The sequence below is a fragment of the Poecile atricapillus genome, chromosome 4 (assembly GCF_030490865.1).
Source record: "Poecile atricapillus isolate bPoeAtr1 chromosome 4, bPoeAtr1.hap1, whole genome shotgun sequence".
NCBI classification, from domain to species: domain Eukaryota; kingdom Metazoa; phylum Chordata; class Aves; order Passeriformes; family Paridae; genus Poecile; species Poecile atricapillus.
In genome coordinates, this window is record NC_081252.1 from 71,231,201 (window position 1) to 71,252,006 (window position 20,806).

At 43.1% G+C, this 20,806-nt stretch overlaps 1 protein-coding gene across 1 annotated transcript; it reads left to right on the top strand.

Annotated features, from left to right (window-relative positions):
* The first annotated feature begins 1,476 nt into the window (after positions 1 to 1,476).
* On the top strand, positions 1,477 to 17,043 carry SUCLG1 (succinate-CoA ligase GDP/ADP-forming subunit alpha). Its single transcript, XM_058837734.1, has 9 exons — positions 1,477 to 1,604; positions 9,923 to 10,026; positions 10,876 to 10,992; positions 11,498 to 11,710; positions 11,799 to 11,856; positions 14,198 to 14,281; positions 14,902 to 15,053; positions 15,644 to 15,832; positions 16,790 to 17,043. The coding sequence occupies exons 1-9, from the start codon at positions 1,553 to 1,555 to the stop codon at positions 16,814 to 16,816; spliced, it is 996 nt and encodes a 331-aa protein (XP_058693717.1). The 5' UTR covers positions 1,477 to 1,552; the 3' UTR covers positions 16,817 to 17,043.
* The last annotated feature ends 3,763 nt before the right edge of the window (positions 17,044 to 20,806 follow it).

The window sequence follows — 20,806 nt, forward strand, 5'->3', positions numbered from 1 at the left end:
AATGACGATGCATTGGCATTGAACTCAAATTCTATAATCTCCAGAAGAGTCTTAAAGCCTAAAGGAAAAATTGATTCGGAAATGGATCCAGGTATAAATATTTTAGTAGTAGGGAGGCTTCCTTATAAAATCAGTGTATGTGTGTCCTCCTAAGGGGATCATATATACCTCATAAGAAGCTTAATAGTTGCATGCTTCATTCATTACAGCCTCCTTCTGGCTTCAGTTTTATGGACACGATTAATTAAAAAATCAGGAAGAAATGAGAGTATGACTTTGCTTGTTTATTTTTGTTCTGAAGCAATACTTTGTGTCTTCTCAACCCATTCCCACAGTCCTCCCTACCCCATCTATGCCCATAAATACATAATTATTTGTGCTGCTTATTTACAGGACATGTTTCTGGAGGTAGCTGATGGCACAGGTTGAACCAAGTAATGCACTGTAGTTCCTCCCAGCCTGACCCATCCTGTGATTCTCTGAGGTGATGGAGCCAAGGAATCACAGAATAAGCTGAGTTGGAGGGAGCCAGAAGGATGATCCAGTCCAGCTCCTGTCCCTGCACAGCACCATCCCCCAGAGTCACACCCTGTGCCCGAGAGCATTGTCCAAACACTCCCTGAGCTCTGTCAGGCTGGGGCTGTGACCGCTGCCCTGGGGAGCCTGTTCAGTGCCCAGCCACCCTCTGGGGACAGAACCTTTTCCTGATATCCAGCCTAAACCTCCCTGGCACAGCTTCAGGCCATTCCCTGCCTCCTGTCACTGTCCCCAGAGAGAAGAGATCAGTGTCTGTCCCTCCTCTTCCCCTCTCCAGGAATTTGTACCTGCACTGAGGTCTCCCCTCAGTCCCCTCCAGGCTGAACAGACCAAGTGCCCTCAGCCTCTCCTCACACGGCTTCTCCTCAAGGCCCTTCACCATCTTTGTTGCTCTCCTTTGGACACTCTCTAATAGTTCAATGTTTTTCTTTTATTGTGGCACCCAAAGCTGCCCCCAGCACTGGAGGTGAGGCCGCCCCAGCCCAGAGCAGAGCGGGACAATCCCTGCCTTGCCCGGCTGTGATGCAGTGCCTGATGTCCCCAGGACAGGGATGTCCCTCCTGGCTGCCAGGGCACTGCTGGCTCAGTTCAACTTGCCCCTGAGCAGGACCCCCAGCTCCCTTTCCATGGCCCTGCTCTGCAGCCCCTCATTCCCCAGCCTGTCCGTACATCCAGGGTTGTCCCATCCCAGGTGCAGAATCCGGCGCTTTCCCTGGTTTAACCTCACATGGTCGGTGATTTCCCAGCCCTCTCATTTGTGGGGGTCTCTCTGCAGGGCCTCCCTGTCTTTGAGGGAGTCAATAACCCCCCGCAGTCACCGTCCCTGGCGGTGTTTGATGACAGACTGAAGTATCCGTAGCGGTGCCGGATCGCTGCTTGGATTCGTCGACCCCGGAGCCCTTCCCCACCCTCATGGCTCCCGTGCCTACAACACCCAGAAGGCCCCGCCGCGGCCCTTCCGCCGCCGGGGCGGGCCGAGCTCGGGGCCGCCGCCGCCGTCATTGCGGACGGGACGATGTCTCGCTGCAGCCCCGCCGCCGCCCGCCTGCTCGGCCGCTTCCTCCGCCGTGAGTACCGGGACGAGCCCTCCCGGCCCCGCCGCGGGGTCCGCGGGCAGCGCGGGGGCTCGGCCGGGCCGGGCAGGGCAGGGGCCGGGCAAGGTCACGGCGGAGCGCGGCCGGGCGGGCTCGGCCCGCGGGCACCGGGGCGGGACTCGGGGCGGCCCCGGGGGGCTCCCGCGCTGCTCCCGGCGCTGCTCCGGGCCCTCGCTGGGCCTTCGGAGCGGGGCAGGATCGCCCCGCCCGGGACAGGGGCACGCCTGGCAGCGAGGGAGCTGTTTGTAAATGTAATGGGAAGTTTCTCCGTGGAGGGTGGGGGCACGGAAAGGTTGTTCTCGGCGTTGTAGCCCCGGAGAGACTCCAAAGGGCAAGGGCCGGAGGGAGCCCGTAGGGTGGGGACTGGTCACTGCGAGGGCTGGAGGCCTCTGGAGGGCCTTGAATTACCCTGTGGTTTCAGCACAGCGTGGTAAAGTTCTTTTTGTTGCCAAGAATAAGGTTATAGACTTCTCTTTGTGGAGAGCACGAGCAGTCTGAGACTAGTACTTCAGCTCGAAACATTTAATATGTGTTCTGAACATCACAATGAAAAATAAAGTGCTTTTCTCCCTCCTTTTTTTTTTTTTTTCCTTTCCAGTGTGCTTTTTTTTTTTGGCTGCATCCTCTTGAAGAGGAGAGTTGTAGTGATAGAACGAGACTAGTGGCTTCAAAGTGAAAGAGAGTAAGTTTAGGTTGGATATTAGGAGAAAATTCTTTCCTATGGGGAAACTGGAACAGGTTTCCCAGAGGATCTGTGACTGCCCCATCCCTGGCCACGTTTAAAGCCAGATTGATGGGGCTTGGAGCAACGTGGTCTAGTGGAAGGTGTCCCTGCCCATGGCAAGGGGTTGGAATGAGATGATCTTTAAGGTCCCTTCCAACCCAAACCATGAGATCAATGTGGGTATGCCCAGGCACAAGAGCAGTAGCTGAAAATGAATGAACGAAGTTTAAGCCTACCTCATTTGACTGCACACAAAGTGTTTTTGTCTCGGTGGGATGGTGACTTGCAGGTCAGGTAATGTGATCTCACAACCACAGGCTGGTCTGAGTAGTTCCTGTGGCACACCTGCTGCCCAGGTTGGTATCCATTCCTGCCTCTTGTTCTCCACAAGCAGGATCAGGAAACTATTTATGGTCTTAATTTCTGCCACTTCAGCTTTTTGAATTGGCTGCCCTGGGCCCAGTAAGAATTGGTTCTGATGGTGGGGAACAGATGGGAATGTAGTTCCAATTTAGTTTAATTTATACTCCCAGCAGAGCTACTCCTGGGTGCAGTTTTATGTGTTAAAACCCCACATTGTTCCCTTTACAAATAGCAGTAAGAGATTCAGGGAACAGTTATTAAAATTATTTTGAGGGACAGAAAGGAGGAAGAAATCTAAGTGGCTCAAGAAGTGTCTTTTTGCATCTGTTCATGAAGAAACAGAAACTCCTGTAAGATGAAATAGTCCTTTATTGGAAATCTTTGGTTTGATATTCTTTACCCTTTAAAGACTGTTGAAATCTTAAATTTGGACTTTGTACATATATTTTCACTAACAATTAATGTTTGCTTCTGTTAGTGGTTTGAAATCACGAGTGTCCAGTGTGTTCTGTTGCAAAAGAGATGCACACCTTGTTTTTGTTGGTGTGTTGCTGAAGGAAACATGCAGGGTGTGTATCTCTAAGGTTGAGATCAAGAAGTTGTGGAAATGGGGTATGAACTCTGTCAATGAATGGTGAGTGCTGCTCAAAGGTCAGCTCAGGGCACTGCTGGTGTAGGGACAGAATCTGGAGAGACCTGTGCTTGTCCATACCCTTGAAAAGTTTTTGTAGGCATCTGAACTGACTGGAGAGTCAGGATTAGGGGTTCCACGTCCTGGATGTGTTAGAAGGCTTTGGAGAGCTGTTAGATTAAAAGATTACAGTAATTATGTGAGTAACCCTGGTAAAGGATTGCTGCAGAAATAACAATCCAAACTGAAGAATTCCTTAATTGTTTTTATATCAACAGTGTGGAGGGAGGAAAGCTCACAAGTCTTTACCTGCTCACATTCTTGGTGGAAGATACCTGGGGAAAAGCAGCTTGTTGGCTTACAAGAAGTAGTGGATTTGTACTGAGGAGAGACTTTGATTAGGAAAGACAGATAGGTTGAAATAACTGAATTTTTTCTGAATGTCATTTCCCACTAGTCCTGGATTTGTTTTAATGTGATGGATGTAGTGTAGGCATTGCATCTGCCCTTCACAGCCTGATTAATTTACTTAATTCCTAAACTCCCGTTTCCTGGTCACAGATCTGCGTTTCCATAATTAACAGGAATTTGGCAAGGGAGGGGTGAGAGAAGAGAACCTGGGACTGATAAACAGGGATCCTTGGAGTGTATAATCCTCTTAAAGAAAGGAGTAAGGTATTTTGGACAATCCCTCAATAGTGTGAAGCCTTCTTTGTCATCAAGGAGCTTCTTCTGCTAATGTAACAGGTAACTTCAGGAGTGAGTTCTGGGGATTGGTTTATGCTCCTCTGCACTGTCAGGAGCTCCCCAGAACTGTTCCTGTTGTGTCTTCCTCAGGCATTCCATTTGTTGGAAGAGGAAGGAGAAGGGAGATGGTCATAAAAATGGAAATTAAACATGTAGAAAATATTGAAAGGAATTCTGAGGAGCAAGCTGAAGGACCATAACTGATGGGAGATAAAGACGGGGTTTTGGGATGTGTGTGTGGAAAAAAAGACAGCATTTTAATTAGCACTTCTCATCCCTCAGTCCTTCCCTGAGCTGTCCCTGCAGTGGCTTCCATTTCCCACTTAACAGTGGAGCTCCTATGATTTCTAAGGCTTTCTTCTTTCCTTACGTAGGTTATAGAACAGAAAAGGAGTATCTTCCATCATTCCAAGTTCTGTGGCTATTTCAAGGAGCAATAGAGGAAGAATTTCAGTCTTCTGGTAATGTAGGTGTCAGCTCAGGTCATTGTGGAGAGGAATCTGCTGTTTCAGCTTGCTTTTATACTGGGCTTGTTTTATGAGCAGCCTCAGGTGCTACCTCAGCTTCCAAATTCCCTTATTCTTTTGGTTTGGGGTAAATATGGGTAAGAAGGAGACACTTTGACTTGGTTTGTGTTCATAGGAAATCTTACAAGAAGCCCTTGTAAGTTCTGAGCTTTATGTAGTTATAGTATAGTTTGGATGAAGAAGAGATTCAGCCCTTAGTATCTTTGCTGTCACCTGGTTTGCACAGCCCAGACGGGGAAGGGCTTGGACTAGATGACCTCTGAAGGTCCCTTCCAACCCAAACCATTCTGTGATTCCATGAAATGTAGCTTGAGTTGAATTGTTTTAAAGGAGATTTGTGCCTGAGAGGTGTTGCTGCTCAAGGAGGGCCTGAAAGCTCAGTGTAAATGATATTTAAATTCCCTCTGTGCTTTAACATACCTTGTAAATGGACCAGTTTTCTTTTTAACCTGTAAATTCCTGTTTGGACTCCATGATAAATAATAGGGTATTTTTCTAGAAAGGCTTGTTAATTGTAATGCACAAATGAGCTTTAAGTCCTGCTTGAGCCTAGGGATTGTGAGTTTTTTTTCCCTAAGAGGTAAATGAGGTGGTAAATTTTCCAGTTACTTGTACCACAATGAGTTCTGCTCTTGGCTGGGGCCTTGTTGCCTGGAAATGCCAGAGTTACCAGCAGAAGTATGTGGTGTTGGAGTAACTCTGTCCCTTAGTTTCTAATAAGGTTCCTTGACTGTGAAACAGCTGATGTTCCATACACAGGCTTATGCCCCATTGCTAAATTTAGATACTGCTTTTCAAATCTCCCCTGAGACAGCAGGGGTTGGGAACTGAGCACTTTTCATAACTGCTTGGTTTTCCTGTACAATGGACCAAAGCAGGTTCTTGCCAGAGTATGTCTCACTTTTTGGCTATTTAGAAGTTAAAGTACTGAAAAGCCAAAACCAATGCATCTTGTTATTTGTATAACTTTATTTTTAAACCACAATCTGAACATGGGTGGGGCAGGAATGAACATCATGCCTGGGAAAGATTGTCCAGTCTCTGATTTTATTTTCAATACACTTTGCTAAAGGTCTATTACAGGCCTTTGTTAGACATGGTAATGTTGTCTTAGCACTCTGACTTGACAAAATATAACATTTCCCCAGTGCTTTTGGGAAGAGTTGGAATTGATAAGACTTGTCCTTATGCTCTAGGACTTAATCTGGAGCTTTCAGCTTTGTAACTTGGCCTGTAATTTGGATGTGAGCATTAAAATAGCATCACCAGTGGGTTTGGCCTTGCTGGTTCACAGCTGAAGAGCATTTTTTTAATTTTTTTTTTTTTCCTCCAGTCTTCAGGAAGCAGCATGCATTTACACTGAAGCACCCAGATTTTTGTGATAGTAAAATCAATTGTCAGGATTGGTTTGGAAGTTGTGAAGCAGGTCCTGGGTGGAAGTTGAGACTTGGCTTCTATTTCTGACTCATACCTGCTGTGAACTTGGGCATGCCATTTCCACCTGTTTCCCTCTCATCTTGTATCTGTCTTAGCTATTGAAATTGCCAGCTGCTTGCACCCAGGACTTGCTGTTTGTGCCACGTGGAGCAGAACCTCATCATGACCCATGGCCCTGCTGCTCCCACTCTGCTGATAACCAGGGCAAACCTTGCTGCTGCAGGTGGGGCCAGGAACACAAGTACAGAACTGTATCTAACCACTTTAAAAACCCCCAAAACTGAGGCTCATCCAGCTCAGAGACTGCAAGGTGATTTTTATTTTTATTTTGCATAAATCACTTCAAAAATATGTAACTATGCAGACTTTTGACCATGCTAAGCTGCCTGTCTCTGGAGACAGCAAATGGCTCAAATCTATAGCCAGGCTTTTTGAAACAGCTGTATTTTCTCTGAAGTAGGGCCATACAATAATGTAAGAAGCACATATGGTTTTCAAGGTTAGATCCATACAAAGCTTTACTTCTAAGCTGCCTCTTAGATATCAGTGCCTATTTTTTCTTTTTTTGATAGTTTAGAAAATGCTCAGAAGCTTTTTATCCTTGAAAAATATATTTATACAGTCTTCTGAAAATGAAGGATTGACAACTTAAGTTTTCAAAAACATTTTGTGCAATGCTGTCAATATCTGAAAATAGATTTGGAATGAACAGTTGAACTGGGAGTATGAAATTGCTGTAAGGTGTAGAGAAAGGTGACTATTTGTCAGTTTGTCAGCAACAGAGAGACTATGGAGTGTCCCCCACTGGAGATATTCAGGAGCCATCTGGGCACAATCCTGTGCAATGTGCTGTAGGATGACCCTGCTTGAGCAGGGAGGTTGGACCAGCTGACCTGCTATAATCCCTTCCAACCTGACCCATTCTGTGATATTTGTTTTTGTTGACAGATACATGGCTAGCAAGCATCCCTCACTTTGCAGGTGGATTTGTCAGTGGTTAGGCACAGACTCTGTAAAACTTAGATCTGAATCAGTTTATGTTGCCTGTTTGTTCCTTCCCCTTGCAGGCCCATTTTCAAATTTCCCATTCTCCTGGAAGCCTGGAGTGTTCTCCCCAAGGCCCTGCTGGTGGTAAGGACTGGAAGAGCTCCTTCCCAAGGGGGATCATTCTCTGCTGTCCTCAGTATTGGGTGTCACCCAGGCACATCTTGTGACACTGAGGGATTGGCTGAGTGGCTGGGCTCAGGTAGATCAATTCCCTGCTCTCCTGACCAGCATTCCAGCTGTTCCCATTTTTGTTTTGCCTCTCCTTTGCTGGAGGCAGGCAGCTCTTCACCAAATGTGCCTTTGAGTTGATTGATGTGCAGGGCCTTGCAGCCCTGCCTAGGAAAGCCAAGTCCTCAGCTAAAGACAAAGATCATCCTGTGCTGTCTTCTGTAGCAGTGGCTTCTCTCTCTCCTCCCACAGTCAGCTTGTTCATTAAATCTCAGCCTTAGACATATTTTCATAAAATCATAGAATCACAACATGGTGTGGGTTGGAAGGTGACCTTAAAGATCCTCTTGTTCCACCCCTGCCATGGGCAGGGACACCTTCCACTAGACCAGGTTGCTCCAAGCCCCATCCAGCCTGGCCTGGAGCACTTGCAGGGATGGGGCAGCCACAGCTCTGGACAGCCTGTACCAGGGCCTCACCACCCTCACAGGACAGTTTTTTTTTTCCTAATATCCAATTGAAATGTGCTCTCTTTCAGTTTGAAGCCATTCCCCCTTGTCCTGTCATTACATGCACTTGTCAATAGTCTTGCTTCATCTTTCCTCTAAGTTCCCTTCAGGTCCTGAAGGGAATTGAGTCACCCCAAAGGCTTTTCTTTTCTGGGCTGAACAATCCCAATTCTCTCAGCCTTTACTCATAGCATCCTCATAGCTCCATCCCTCTCATCATATTCCTGCCCTCCTCTGGATTCACTCCAGCATCTCCAGGTCCTTCCTGTGCTGAGCCCTGGAGCTGGAGGCAGCTCTGGAGGGGGGGTCTCACCTGAGTGGGGCAGAGAGGCAGAATCCCCTCCCTTGACCAGCACACCCTGCTTTGGATGCAGCCCAGGATACAACTGGCTTTTTATCCCAAGGATTTCACATGGATTTTGTCTCTCACTGCTTTGTATTTCCTGGCATAATGAGTTCTGCAACAGTATATCTTGTGATTTAGGTTAAAACCCTGCAGGTCACTAAGTTGAAGTGCACTTTTGCCACTTTCCTTACAAGTTTACTGCATCCTAGTCTGTACCTTTCTTTACAGAGTTTTACTTTGTGTCCATGTGAAGCTGAGGATTTGCTGCAGGTCCTTAGAGAGCAGCAGAAGGTGGCTGGAGTTAAACCCTGGGTTTGTTCTTTTCTAAGAACAGAGTAAGGACTTTAGGTTTAGCAATAGCACTGATGTGTGTAGGCTGCTTCTGGCATGGTTGGTTTTTCTCTTCACTTCTTTGAATACAACTGAAGCATAAAAGCAGTGTAGCACTAAAGTTTACTTGGCAAGAGAAAGCCATGTAGCTCTGTAATGGAAATGTGTGTATGTCGATCTTAAAAAGTTTCTGCATATTTACTAACCCACAGAAATTCTGCTATTATAATAATTTACTAATGCATCTTAACAAATTCTATGCATTAGCATAAGAATACTTTTTTACTTCTTTCTCCTTAAAAGCTTTTACTCCTTTCCTAAAAAGAAAAAAATACTCCCTTGTTCAGATGTGCCTGAATTATGTATATGGAAGAGTGTGGGGACCATGATTCAGGACCTGTTACTTTGATTTCAGTTTCACTATTTACTTCCTTAAGTCTTAAGTTGCTAAAGTTTTAAAAGAATTAAAGGGGTAAATAGTAACATATTGGTGTATATATTTGAGATCCTGTAGTAGGATTGTACCTTCCCAGCTTCACTCTATGTAGAAATTAAGGTTTTTATGTCAACAGTTGCAGGGAATAAATTGGTTCTGATCCCCTCAAAACTCTGGTGTTTGAAAAAGCATATGGTAATAAACTTAGATGTGCATCCTGTTTATACCAGAAGCCCTCTCCCTTCTCATCTCAAGCTTTCTTCTGTGGTAACATTCTGTGCATTTGCTGTCAGCGTTCCTTTCCCTTCAGCACAGATGCAGTCATTCCTCTTGGCTTTTTGCTGCCAGCACGCACTGTGCTCTTTTTCTACAATTGTGCTGTGTTGGTTTCTTCTCTCAGCACCAGAGTTGTGAGAACTAAATTGAAAATCACTCTAGTGGAGTCTGAGACTACAGTCTCAAGAGCTGTGTTTCCTCACGAATCCAAATGTGTGTCCAGCACTGATGCCATAGCTAGGAATCTGCTGGAAAAAGATCTCTTGCTGTCTATCTTACTTGGCATCAGGTTTTTCCTGGGCTGAAGGACCCTTGAGCTCCTCAGTGTCTCTTGTCTGGTCTGGAGTGTGCTCTGTTCACAGGAGGTATAACATGGTACCAGTGTTGTAAGAGCCTCTGGATATTGGGATTTTAGTTCTGCTTTGTCACTTTGTAGAATATCTTAGAAGATAAAAATGTGTTTGTTTGTAAATGAAAGCAGTGCTGAAGAAGTTGTTTCTGTCTGTCAGGCTGAATCCTGATATCAAGTACTCAATATGAGAAACTTTCCTAATTTCTAGTAAATTGAGTAATCAGCATAACAGGGTGAGCTACAGGTGTTTAATGTCTTAAAATGAGGCTTCAGAGCTGCTTTTGAAAACATGAGCTGCTCATGATTTTTTGATACAAGCACTTACTTGGTAGGACATTTTTTGACTTGGAGTCTACCAGAGGAGTGGATTAATGGTTTGTGCTCTCTTTTCTCTCCAGTTCAACAGAATGGAGTCCGACACTGCTCCTACACAGCATCCAGGAAAAACCTGTATGTTAACAAAAGCACAAAGGTTATCTGTCAGGGTTTTACAGGCAAACAGGTATGTTTATAAATATTTTCTTCTGTCAGCCTTTCAGTCAGAAAGTTAATTGCTCAGAAAACATAATTATATATGAACTGGATTATATACTGTCACTGTCTGTGTTGATAGGGAACTGGACTTCCTTCATCATCAGGCAGGTCCGTTCAGCACTCTAGTTTACATTCTTTGACCCAAATACTTGTACACAAGCTTGAAAATTGGTTTTGAGTCAATTCTATTATAGTGCTTTTCATTTTTGTTATTTTATATACAGCTGAAAGGGTTTCTTTGTAAAAGGCTATTTGCAAAAATCCTGCAAAAACCCGCCCATTTTTGAAGTGCTTCTTCCACAAATGCATTTCAGTATGAATGCCTATGAATTAAATTTCTGTTTTTATTTCAGGATATTTAATGATTTTCTCAGATTCACTCTTGTACACATTTGAAGGCAGAGAAGGCTGCTTTTGTGAAACTATTAGCTAGTCATGGATGAGCATGCTAATTTCTTTTATTTCACTGTAGTGTTTCTCATCTGCCAGACTTGATGTGGAAAAAAAACTGGCTGCTGTGACTGCAAGTGTGTTAGCAGCACACAACAGAATACCCTTTAGCATGAAATTACAGTGCTCTGATTGAAAGAAAAAAAAAAAAAGAGCATATTAGCATATTCCAAATGCATTTAAAACATGTGGATGCACTCTCCAGAATACCTGATTTTATATATATGTGTGTGTAGTGAAAACTTGTCTTCTTATTGCAAATTTCAGTGACATAAATTGACCTTAGAATTATAGATAACATCAAACTTTTTGGTTAACTTTATTTGTTATTACATGCTTCTAACTTTACTTATTTTCTCTCTCACAGGGCACCTTTCACAGCCAGCAGGCATTGGAGTATGGCACCAATCTAGTTGGAGGAATTTCTCCAGGGAAAGGGGGAAAAACTCATCTAGGTCTGCCTGTGTTTAATTCTGTGAAGGAGGTAATTTGCAGCAGTGACTGGAGGGCACCGAGTTTAAAGCTGAAGGGCTCCTTATTTCATTGCTCACACCGGAGAGACAAATATTTGAGCCATGGATGTCACTGGGCAAAGAGTGAAGTAGAAGCCTTGTAAAAGAGGGAGCATTCAGGGTGGTCAGGCACAAATTTGGCTTCCACTGTGAAGTTCACAGGGTCTGGGTACACTTGCTTTATGAATGCAGCTAGTTCCTGATTGATTCTGCTGTGCATGATGAATTTTTAGCAAACTGTTATGTAAGAGTATTTATGATGGTGACCATGGGGCAGATCCTTTCCAGACAGCGGTCAGTTCTCAGTTCCATGGTTGTGTCCCATCTTCAGGGAATTTAACACTTGCTTAGATTATGTATAGATATAATACATATCCTTAATTCATGCCTGAGCATGGATGTATTTTAAATGACTTCTCAAACATTCTCATCAGCCCCGCTAAACACACGATGTGTTTTTTGTCGTGTCCATTGCAGGCCAAAGAACAAACGGGTGCTTCAGCCACTGTCATCTACGTCCCTCCCCCATTTGCAGCTGCTGCCATCAACGAGGCCATCGATGCAGAGATGCCCCTGGTGGTGTGCATCACTGAGGGCATCCCCCAGCAGGACATGGTGCGGGTCAAACACAGGCTGCTGCGGCAGAGCAAGACCCGGCTGGTGGGCCCCAACTGCCCCGGAGTCATCAATGTAAGTGACCTCTGGCTTTGCTCCAAGGCTGAACTGTTCCTAGTGGTGGTTTGAATGTTCCATCTGACTTCTCCCACTCTTTCCTTAGCCTGGAGAATGTAAAATTGGTATCATGCCTGGTCACATTCACAAGAAAGGAAGAATTGGTGAGTTTTTGAATATTTATGCGTCATCTAAAACACAAGTTTGGTGCTCTAGTGTTCTTCCTTGTGAGGCAAGGCACATCCTGCCCTGGATGTTGATAACACTGTGGGACAGCTTGTCTGTCTCAGTTGTATGTGAACTTTAGCATTATCAATCCTGAAGGCCCAAATTGTGAATTCTTCCATAGTAGACTCTGGGTGTCTCTGATGGGAGAGGCAAAGCAATTGGGAATTCCTGTGGGTAGTGTGATTGATTTGGTATCTTCAAAGGACAGCTTTGAGGAAACTTCCATTTTTCTTGGGATTTGAGAGCACTAAGCTCTCCAACATCATTCCTTCCAACAGCTTGGCTGCTTGGGACTGGGATCCTACTCTTTCAGTGATCTCATTACTACAGCAAAGAGAAGAGACTACAGACAAATTTGTAGCATAATTTAGACAACTATGAAACCATCACAAGTAGAAGTGACAAATATACCAAATTTTCAGGCAGTGTGGTGAAGTGCAGGAAGGCAGTGAGTGACTTGTTCATAATCAATGTTTGTTACACCCCCTGTGTGCAATGAGCTGCACACCCTGTTACATGCAGGTCTCTTGTCCTGACTTCTGTCAGTTCCTCATTGTAAACTAGAAATAACAACTTGGTTTTTTGTTTTTTTTTTTGTTTTGTTTTTTTTCCAAATAATGCAATTCAGGAGCTGTAGAGAAAATTCTTCTGAAATGTGCATTTGTACTTAGGTAGAGCTTCAGAAATGTTGTTGTAAGCAGCACTTGCTGCTGTTGCCTGTCAGCAAGGTAACCAGTTTCACTTGAGCACAGCAGTACCCTTTACAACATTATGACTTTTTTGGATGGAAAGTGTGTTTATTGTAGGAAAGCCTGTTCAATGCTGTTGAACTACAGGGACTGTGGAGATTTTCTGGCATGAGGAGCTATCTCTGCTACCTAACCTCTTCTGACTTGAGAATAGACTGCACCTCGGGAATGCTGGAAGATGTGTTAACACTCATGTGTTCCAAGATTCCATCTCCAGCTTTCACAATTCCATAAACTTGGAATTAAAAAATTAAATGGATGCAGTTATTCCCTTTATAAAAATCACTGAGACATTGCAGTGTGATTGTAAAAAGTAACATCAAACCAGTGTTGCCCTGAGCTCCCTTCTGAATCAAAGTTTTGTTCAGATTTTCTAAATGTATGTAAGAAATATGTTGCAGTCACAAGTTATTAGAATCTGAATGCAAGGCACATCAAATGCAAAAGAATATTCAAAATCCTGGATCCAGTAGCTCTGCCAGGGCTGGAAATGTTTTCAATGGTGATCCAAGAATCAAGGAATAAAAATGTAGATTTGCCACCCTTCGAGTTTCATCTAACGTGTGACCTTTGGTGATGAGCTCTCCAGCTTTCTGTTACTGTGAGGCATCCAATAATCATCTGAATATACTGTGATGCAAGGTATAAAAATAGCCACAGTCTTTGGACTTTCATCTGTAGCTTCTCTGAGGCAATCTGATCTTGGTGGTAAACAGGGAAGCCTTTTCAAGCTTAGAAAGAAAAAAACCCTGTGCTAGAACACATCTGAACTGGCCAACAGTATAAATAGTTGGTAAAACTAAGGTTCTTAGTCTACTGATGCATTTTCTCCTCTGTTCATGCATCCTTGTTATGTGGCTTAAAGTAGATGGAAGATGGTGTCTGTTTTTCATGGAAACATTTCTTTTTGTAGTGTTAAAGAGGTCTTGACTTCAAAAAATGAACAAAAACCCATGCAAATATTTTGCCCCTGCTCCAAGCTCTGTGCTACCTTCCATACTGAATTTAAAACTGGGGTTGTGATCTCTTGTAATATTGTAATGTAAATGCCAGATGTGTTCTCTAGAGCAGTAACAAATACCTTAAATGTGGTAACTTGAGTTTGTGCAGCATTTTTCTGTTCTGGAAGATCTCTTGTTTGCCTGGTTATACTGGGGATGTGATTAATACAGAATTCTTTTGTTAATTGTTGAGCTGCAACTCTGTTTCAAGTCCAGTGCATCAGCTACTCACAGACAAGATAAAAAGTATGTTCTTTTATTTGCTTTTCAGTTTTCTTTCCTAATAAGGTTTTAGAGTGACAAAAATACTGACTTTCTGGGCAGCTTTAGTCCACTGACAGTTAAGTGTTAAAAGGTGAAAACCAAGAAACAGTACAGAAAGAATCTCACAGAGTGTTTTGGCAAGGACAGCTGAAAAACCTGGAATCTCATGTTGTTTACTGAGGTGATTTTCATTACTATAAGAACAGCTGCCTCTAGTTATGCGCTGTGTTAGTGGTAAGTTTATCTTCTTTTCTTTCCTCAAGGTATTGTGTCAAGATCTGGAACCCTGACATACGAAGCTGTTCATCAGACAACACAAGTTGGCTTGGGGCAGTCTTTTTGCATTGGTAGGTTCCCTCAGAATCAGCCTGTTGGACCTAGACTAATCTGCTTTTTCTTCACAAGCATAAATCAAAAATAATTCCTTTTATCAAGTGTAGAATTTGCTGAATGGCAGTTGTGTTGAGAAGTGGGATCCTATGTGCTGTGAAGAGTACAGCCCTTTGTTATCATTTCCACATTGAGTTAATAAAAGCCTTAAAACCAGCTTTGAACAGAGAACTGACAGCAAATATGATGTCAATTTGGAAATAGACTGTCCCAAGAACTTCAGTATTATAAAGATTAGGGCATTCTTAGGCATCTAGTTGGGTGTGTTAAGTAAATTCAGTTTCCTTACACCAAAATTGTAGAGCTGGGGTCTTGGTCCTGCTGTATTCATAACATTTTGTTTATGGTTTGAAAGGTGAACATTCGAATATCAAAGCTTTCTGGAAATTGTGGGGGAGGTATTTGGAGCAGGAATTTGACACACTCTGACTTTGGTAGAGCCTTCAGAGCTGCCTGTGTTATGAGCCTTTGGGAATTCTCCTCATGCTCAAATGTACTCTTAAACTTCATTTGTAAGTGCAATATCTTTATCTTGAGTTACTCTTTTTTTGTGGTATTTTTTTTTTTTTTTTTTTAGGTATTGGAGGTGATCCCTTCAATGGAACTAATTTTATTGACTGCCTTGATGTCTTCCTGAAAGATCCTCAAACTGAGGGGATAATATTGATTGGGGAGATTGGAGGAAATGCTGAAGAAGATGCAGCGGCATTTTTGAAAGAAAATAATTCCGTAAGTCTTTAAACACCTGTCTTCTGGACACTTTCATAGTTAGCCAGCTTCTTTTGCCACACCAAGGAAAACTCAGTTCAGTCCCTCATCTCTATTTACAAATACCCCAAACAGTCATGGTTTTTTTAAAGAAAAAGAGTTGAGATTAAGAGTGTTGTCCAGATTAAATTGAATGGTGAATTGATGATTTCAGAGCTCTTTCTAACCATATTCTGTGATTCTGTGGACTGAGATTAGTATCAACTACTTAGAATTTTATATAATTATAAATACTTCAGAGTTGTATTCCTGTAACAATATTTGTAGTGATTTTTTTTGTAGTATGCAAAAATATTTATATTCTAGAAATTTAAATTAGAAAAAATCTAGAAATTTAAAAAATTGTAGGAAGATTTAAATTTTCTGTTTGCTTCTGGTTTTTGATGATTATCAAGAGAGAAGGTATTCCACACTTCTTTGTGCTGTGTGAGCTGTTTAACAACTTTGCCTGGCGAGTTGATATTTAAAGAAAAAATACAAAATGAACAATTTGCTACCTAGAACTGCTTTTCCTCTCACTCTCCTCCATGTAAAACATTTATCTCTTCCAGGGTCCCAACCCCAAGCCAGTGGTGTCCTTCATAGCCGGGCTGACGGCTCCTCCGGGCCGGCGGATGGGCCACGCTGGAGCCATCATTGCTGGGGGAAAGGGGGGAGCCAAGGAGAAGATTGCAGCCCTCCAGAGTGCAGGGGTTGTGGTCAGCATGTCCCCTGCTCAGCTGGGCAGCACCATCTACAAGGTTGGTTCCCCAGGCATTGACTCATCCAGAACAAGAACCCACTTTTGAGGGAATAGAGCTGGCAGTCCATCTCTTACCCAGATACTCTGTTGCTCTGAACTTGCTCAAACATAAGAACCCTCTTGGCTGAACAAGCTGAAATTGCTACATAAAATATATGTGCACACAGCTTTTTTTAATATTGTTTTATAGAAAAGTAAATGTAGCAAAATAGAGAAGAGATTACATTCTGCTTTCAAGCATAGCTACTTGTTGAAATTGTTTTCTGGATGCAGAGTCTGAATTAATGTAAAATATGAGAACATTATTTCTAAGTAGGGTATTTGAGGAAGGAGAGCCTTGGCATATAATTCATAGTTATGGTTGAATATATGCAGCTGAAAGACTGAGGTGTGGAATGGGATTATTTGCACTTTACTTAATTCATATCCAAAAAAGGGATTGCTTCACAGCTCGAGGAGATGCATAATTCAGCTCTGTTAGGTATTTTTTGTTTCCAGTGGTGATTGTATGGTACAACATCTCCATAGGCTGCTGTGGGATTCTTCCCTTCTTCTGTTGTGCTTTTTCTTTACTGACATGAAAATCTTGATTTTGTTGCTTCCCTGGCTTGAGTCCTTTACTGTAAGGATTCTTCTGCAGTTCTGATGCAGAATTGGTATTTTTCAAGCCCATTATGCTGTGTCTGGGAGCAAATGGTTCCTTGATGGCATTGCAGTCTGGCAGTGATTACAGTCTGGCTTTCCAGAGCTGCCTTGTTAATGTGAGGTGGGAGAATGCTCAGTTTCCTTTCCCCCTAACTTGCACACTTTATGCTTTTTATATTTTAATTTCTAATACCAATTTTTAATTCTTAACATTAGATTTCCTAAGATACATGCAAAGTAATTTGAAATAGAAGAATAATAGAAGAGTGTTCTGTTTTCCCTGCTGGTAACATCTGTGTGCTCTTTACAGGAGTTTGAGAAAAGGAAATTGCTGTAAGAGAAGACACTTTGGAATACTTTCTCCAAAACACCAGTGCAGCACCCGGCCTCCGCTTTCCTTTTGTCTGCTAATCTTCAGTTGCCCCAATGACTTGACATTGGTCAATGAATTTGACTCAGAAGCCATAAACCTCCTGGCTAAACCTGTTTTGGTGTCTCCTTGTTTCAGACGTTGTCACCCTGTTGTAAATCACTGCAAATTAATAAATCTACTACTAAATCTGATCCATCTTTTGAATTCCTGAAGCAGAGCCGTTTCTTCGGTCATCATAAACAAAATCTTCTGTAACTTAAGCACTGCCCCTTTTTAAGGTAAAGTTGCTTGTAGAGCTGCTTTTAAGGATCAAGGCACTGACTTTATGCACATACCACACTTTGCTTTATTTTTAAGAAGTCCAGTCCTGCTCGTTCGTTGCTGGCCGGTACCTTTGAACAATAGGCCAAAGTTTCCGTCCATTAAACCAAAGCTGCTGGATCTGAAGGGATTGGTGTTGATCCACGTAGCTGGATATGCCTGAGGTCCAGACTTTCTCTTCAAGGCTGATTAGCCATGCACAGTGCAGTCCTCTACTGGCAAGGAATTCTGTTCGTTGTGTATAGAATTGAGATGGAATTGTTACTGATAAAAATTAATATAATTTCACATGCAAAATATATATTCAAAATTGTCTGTAACTGTGAAGATGATTTGGTCTTTAGCTGATGTTACCCTAATTTCCACTTTGTCTTAACTAGCATTGCACTGCTTGTGTTCTGAAATCCAAGTAACAGTGGGACATCGTGGAGGAGAATTAGTATTCTCCAGAAAAGAACAAAAGGTAACCTTATTAACCACTCCCAGCACTGTAATGGAAACCCCGTGTTTTTTTACTGTGGATATAGCCCAAGTATTGTGCCTATAAATGTTGCAAGTTTCATCAGGATGGACTGAACCCCAGATTGCTTTATATAGAGGACTGAAAGTTCATGTAACCTGGCACTTGTTTAAAGCTAACCTTGTGCTCCATAAAGGTGCTGTTAAGAAAAATTGTGTCGCTATTTATTTAAAACTCTTCATAGTTCTCCTATTTAAATAAATCCCTGTGGAATACCCCTTCCTGAAGCAAGAGGGTGTGTCAATACTGACATTTGCAGCTGCTAGAGCTAAGCCCTGATGAAGTGCATAAGGGACAGGTCGTATCTCTGCACACTGAAGGTGTATTCATGCACTTGATGTATGGTCTGGCATTAGCCAGGTGATCCAGGCTTTGGGACACAGAGAGCAGGGGCTGCAGTGTTCACCTTGGCATGATTTACTGAAATGAACCTGACACCTGTCACTGGACAGCTGAAAGCAGCACTGAGCACTAAATCATTTGATAAAGCCTACGACAACACAAAAGGGTTATTTTACCAGATCTGCTCAGTTTTCTGGTGGTGCCTGTTTTGATCTGGAGCAAAAAGACCGACAGGTGCCCTTTAGAGAAATAGCAGTGCTAAATTTTCTGAGTCTGTGCAATTCCTCAGCAAGGAGTGTGAGGGAATTGCAGCCAGTGTTCTTATGGGCCTGATAATCAGAGTAACTCACGGTAGCGCTGTGCTGGTGCCCTTTGGGATGGGCAGTGCTCCCTGATGAGCTGCCTGAATTTCATCCCTGTAACAGATGCTCTTCCAGGACAACTGAGGTGGAGGGAGTTTCCTGCTAGGGATTGCTCCTTGGATTCTCTTTTAGAGGCACCAGCTATTTTAGAAGACAGCTCTGATGATTGCTGCATCCTGAGAAAGTGCTTCCTTCTATCTTGAGATCTGAGGATGGGTTTTTAATTGGTTAATTGAATTTAACAATTCACCCCTGGTTCTAAGGTTTGCAGCAGTGTCCAGTGCTGCACCTCAGCAGCTGCCTGGATCTGCTCCAGCCTGGGAAGCAGTTTGTGCTAACCTGGAACTGGTGTCACCTCAGGGTGGGGAAGGACCTTGACCTTGTCTGAGAGAAAGGTTTGGGCTGCAGTTTTCTCTTGCTGTCTAAAAATGTGCACTTGACAAATATCAGCTAATTGATGACAGCGTCTCTTTGGAAAGCATTCACATCTGTTTAGTACCATATGTTCTTGTGGATAAATATTTTGAGTAATCTGATCTGGAAAATTGTTTATTTATTTTTTTAAAAGGCAAAATTTAAATTAGTGTTGAGCCTTAAAGCTGTTGCTACTCTATAACCTGGTAGTTAACGTGTATAACTATAACCTGGTATAACACAGGGAGTTTTTATGTGTAAGAGAAATGCTGGCAATGTTGGGATTCCCAAAACATTTTATGAAATTCTCCTTTTTGTGTTTCTTGATCTACACTTGACAATGGTGGAGAGACAACTAGAGACATGGATTCTGTAAGTTCATTTTGGTTAGGGAAATTTATTGCCACGCTGATTTTCTTCAGTAAAGAGAGCAGGATGTAGACCCCCTTGGGTTTTTTTCCTCTTGCTAGGCAATAGTTGGTTCTGGATGATCCCTAACACTTTCTAGTGGTTGGATTCCCTGGTAGCAGCCAGGTGTCAATGCAAACTAGGTCAGAAAATGCCAGGAGCCATGAGAGATACATTTCAAGAAGAACTTCAGAATGACTTCTGTGCTGGTGTTTTCAAAGCAATGCCCAACTTGGGATGTCCAAAGTCTTAATTTTGTTGAAACTGCAGAATTAAATCTTGTGCCCCAAGATAACTATTTGCTCAGTTTACCATCACCTTTGCCTTCCCTTTCCCACTGCCTGTTGCTGGTCAGGATTAGATGACAGCTTTTCCTAGGAAGGACTGTGTGGGCAGGAGCCTGCAGGTGATTTTGGAAGGTGGCAGAAGGAGCTGTGCTGCTGTGGATGCCTGGCAGCAGCAGGTTCTGGGTGTTGTACACAGTGGGCTGTTCCTCCTGGAGCATCTGTACAGGGCTGGGAGTGCTGAGACAGCCTCTGGCTTTGGGATGACTGGAAATAGCTGGTGAAGAGGGAAGAGTCCAGGTTTGATGTTTTCCACAGAAATTTTAACACCAAAACAAAAAAAAAAAGTCTCTTGGACATCAACTTTCAGCACTCTGGTAGCAATTAAATGAGGTTTGTGCTACTGACTGTATTGTTAAATAATTGTTTTTCCTGAGTTATGAATAAGGCGTTAAACTGTATTTCTCTATCAGAGATTACACCCCCCAGCACAGGGTGGTGCAGTTAATCTGCAATTAAGGCTACAGATATGCAAGAGCATATTTGGGAATTGCTGTTTGATTTGCATCCAACCTTTGCTCTGTGCAGCCCAAGGCTCTGAGGACAGAGGATTGAGGTGAGTGGTGGGGGTATTTCACAATGTAGGGTAAATAATGTGGGATAGATAATTACCTGCCTCTTCCTCCTTTCCTGCCTGGGCTGTATGATGAACCATGGAGCCCTGTGACTGGATGTGTGATGGAGGTGATTCTATGATACAGGAATTAAAACCTGTTGGGTACCATTGTTAGGGAGAGGTTACTTCAGGATGTCTCCTTGAATCTCTGTGAGTTTGGTTTAGTGTTGAATTGACCCAAAATCAATGTCAGCAATTTTGGAAAATTTCTTCACTCAGAAATGTTGAAACACTTTCAATTTTCTTAAGGAATTTGTCAGCTCGTCCCATTCGAACTTGAGGGGCAAACAGGATATTTCCCTAGAAGTGGAAATCTGAGTTTTGCTCAAGCTAAAAACCTCAGGGAGCTTACTCAGGGTTGCACCAGGGTTGTGATTCTTTTTCTTTTGGTTCATTTTTGTATGTGTGGTGTGCTGCTTTTTGTTTGTTGGGGTTTTTTTGGTGGTTCCAGGTCCCGACTGATATTTGTTGGACCTGCTGATCATCCATACTCACAGTATGGATGTACTCACAGTACTCAGACCTAGGCAATCTCTGCTACTCAGAGCACCCAAGACTGTCATTAAATCTGACTTTATTTCTGAAGCAGTTACATGATCTCAATAGAAAAGGCAAGAGATGCCTCTC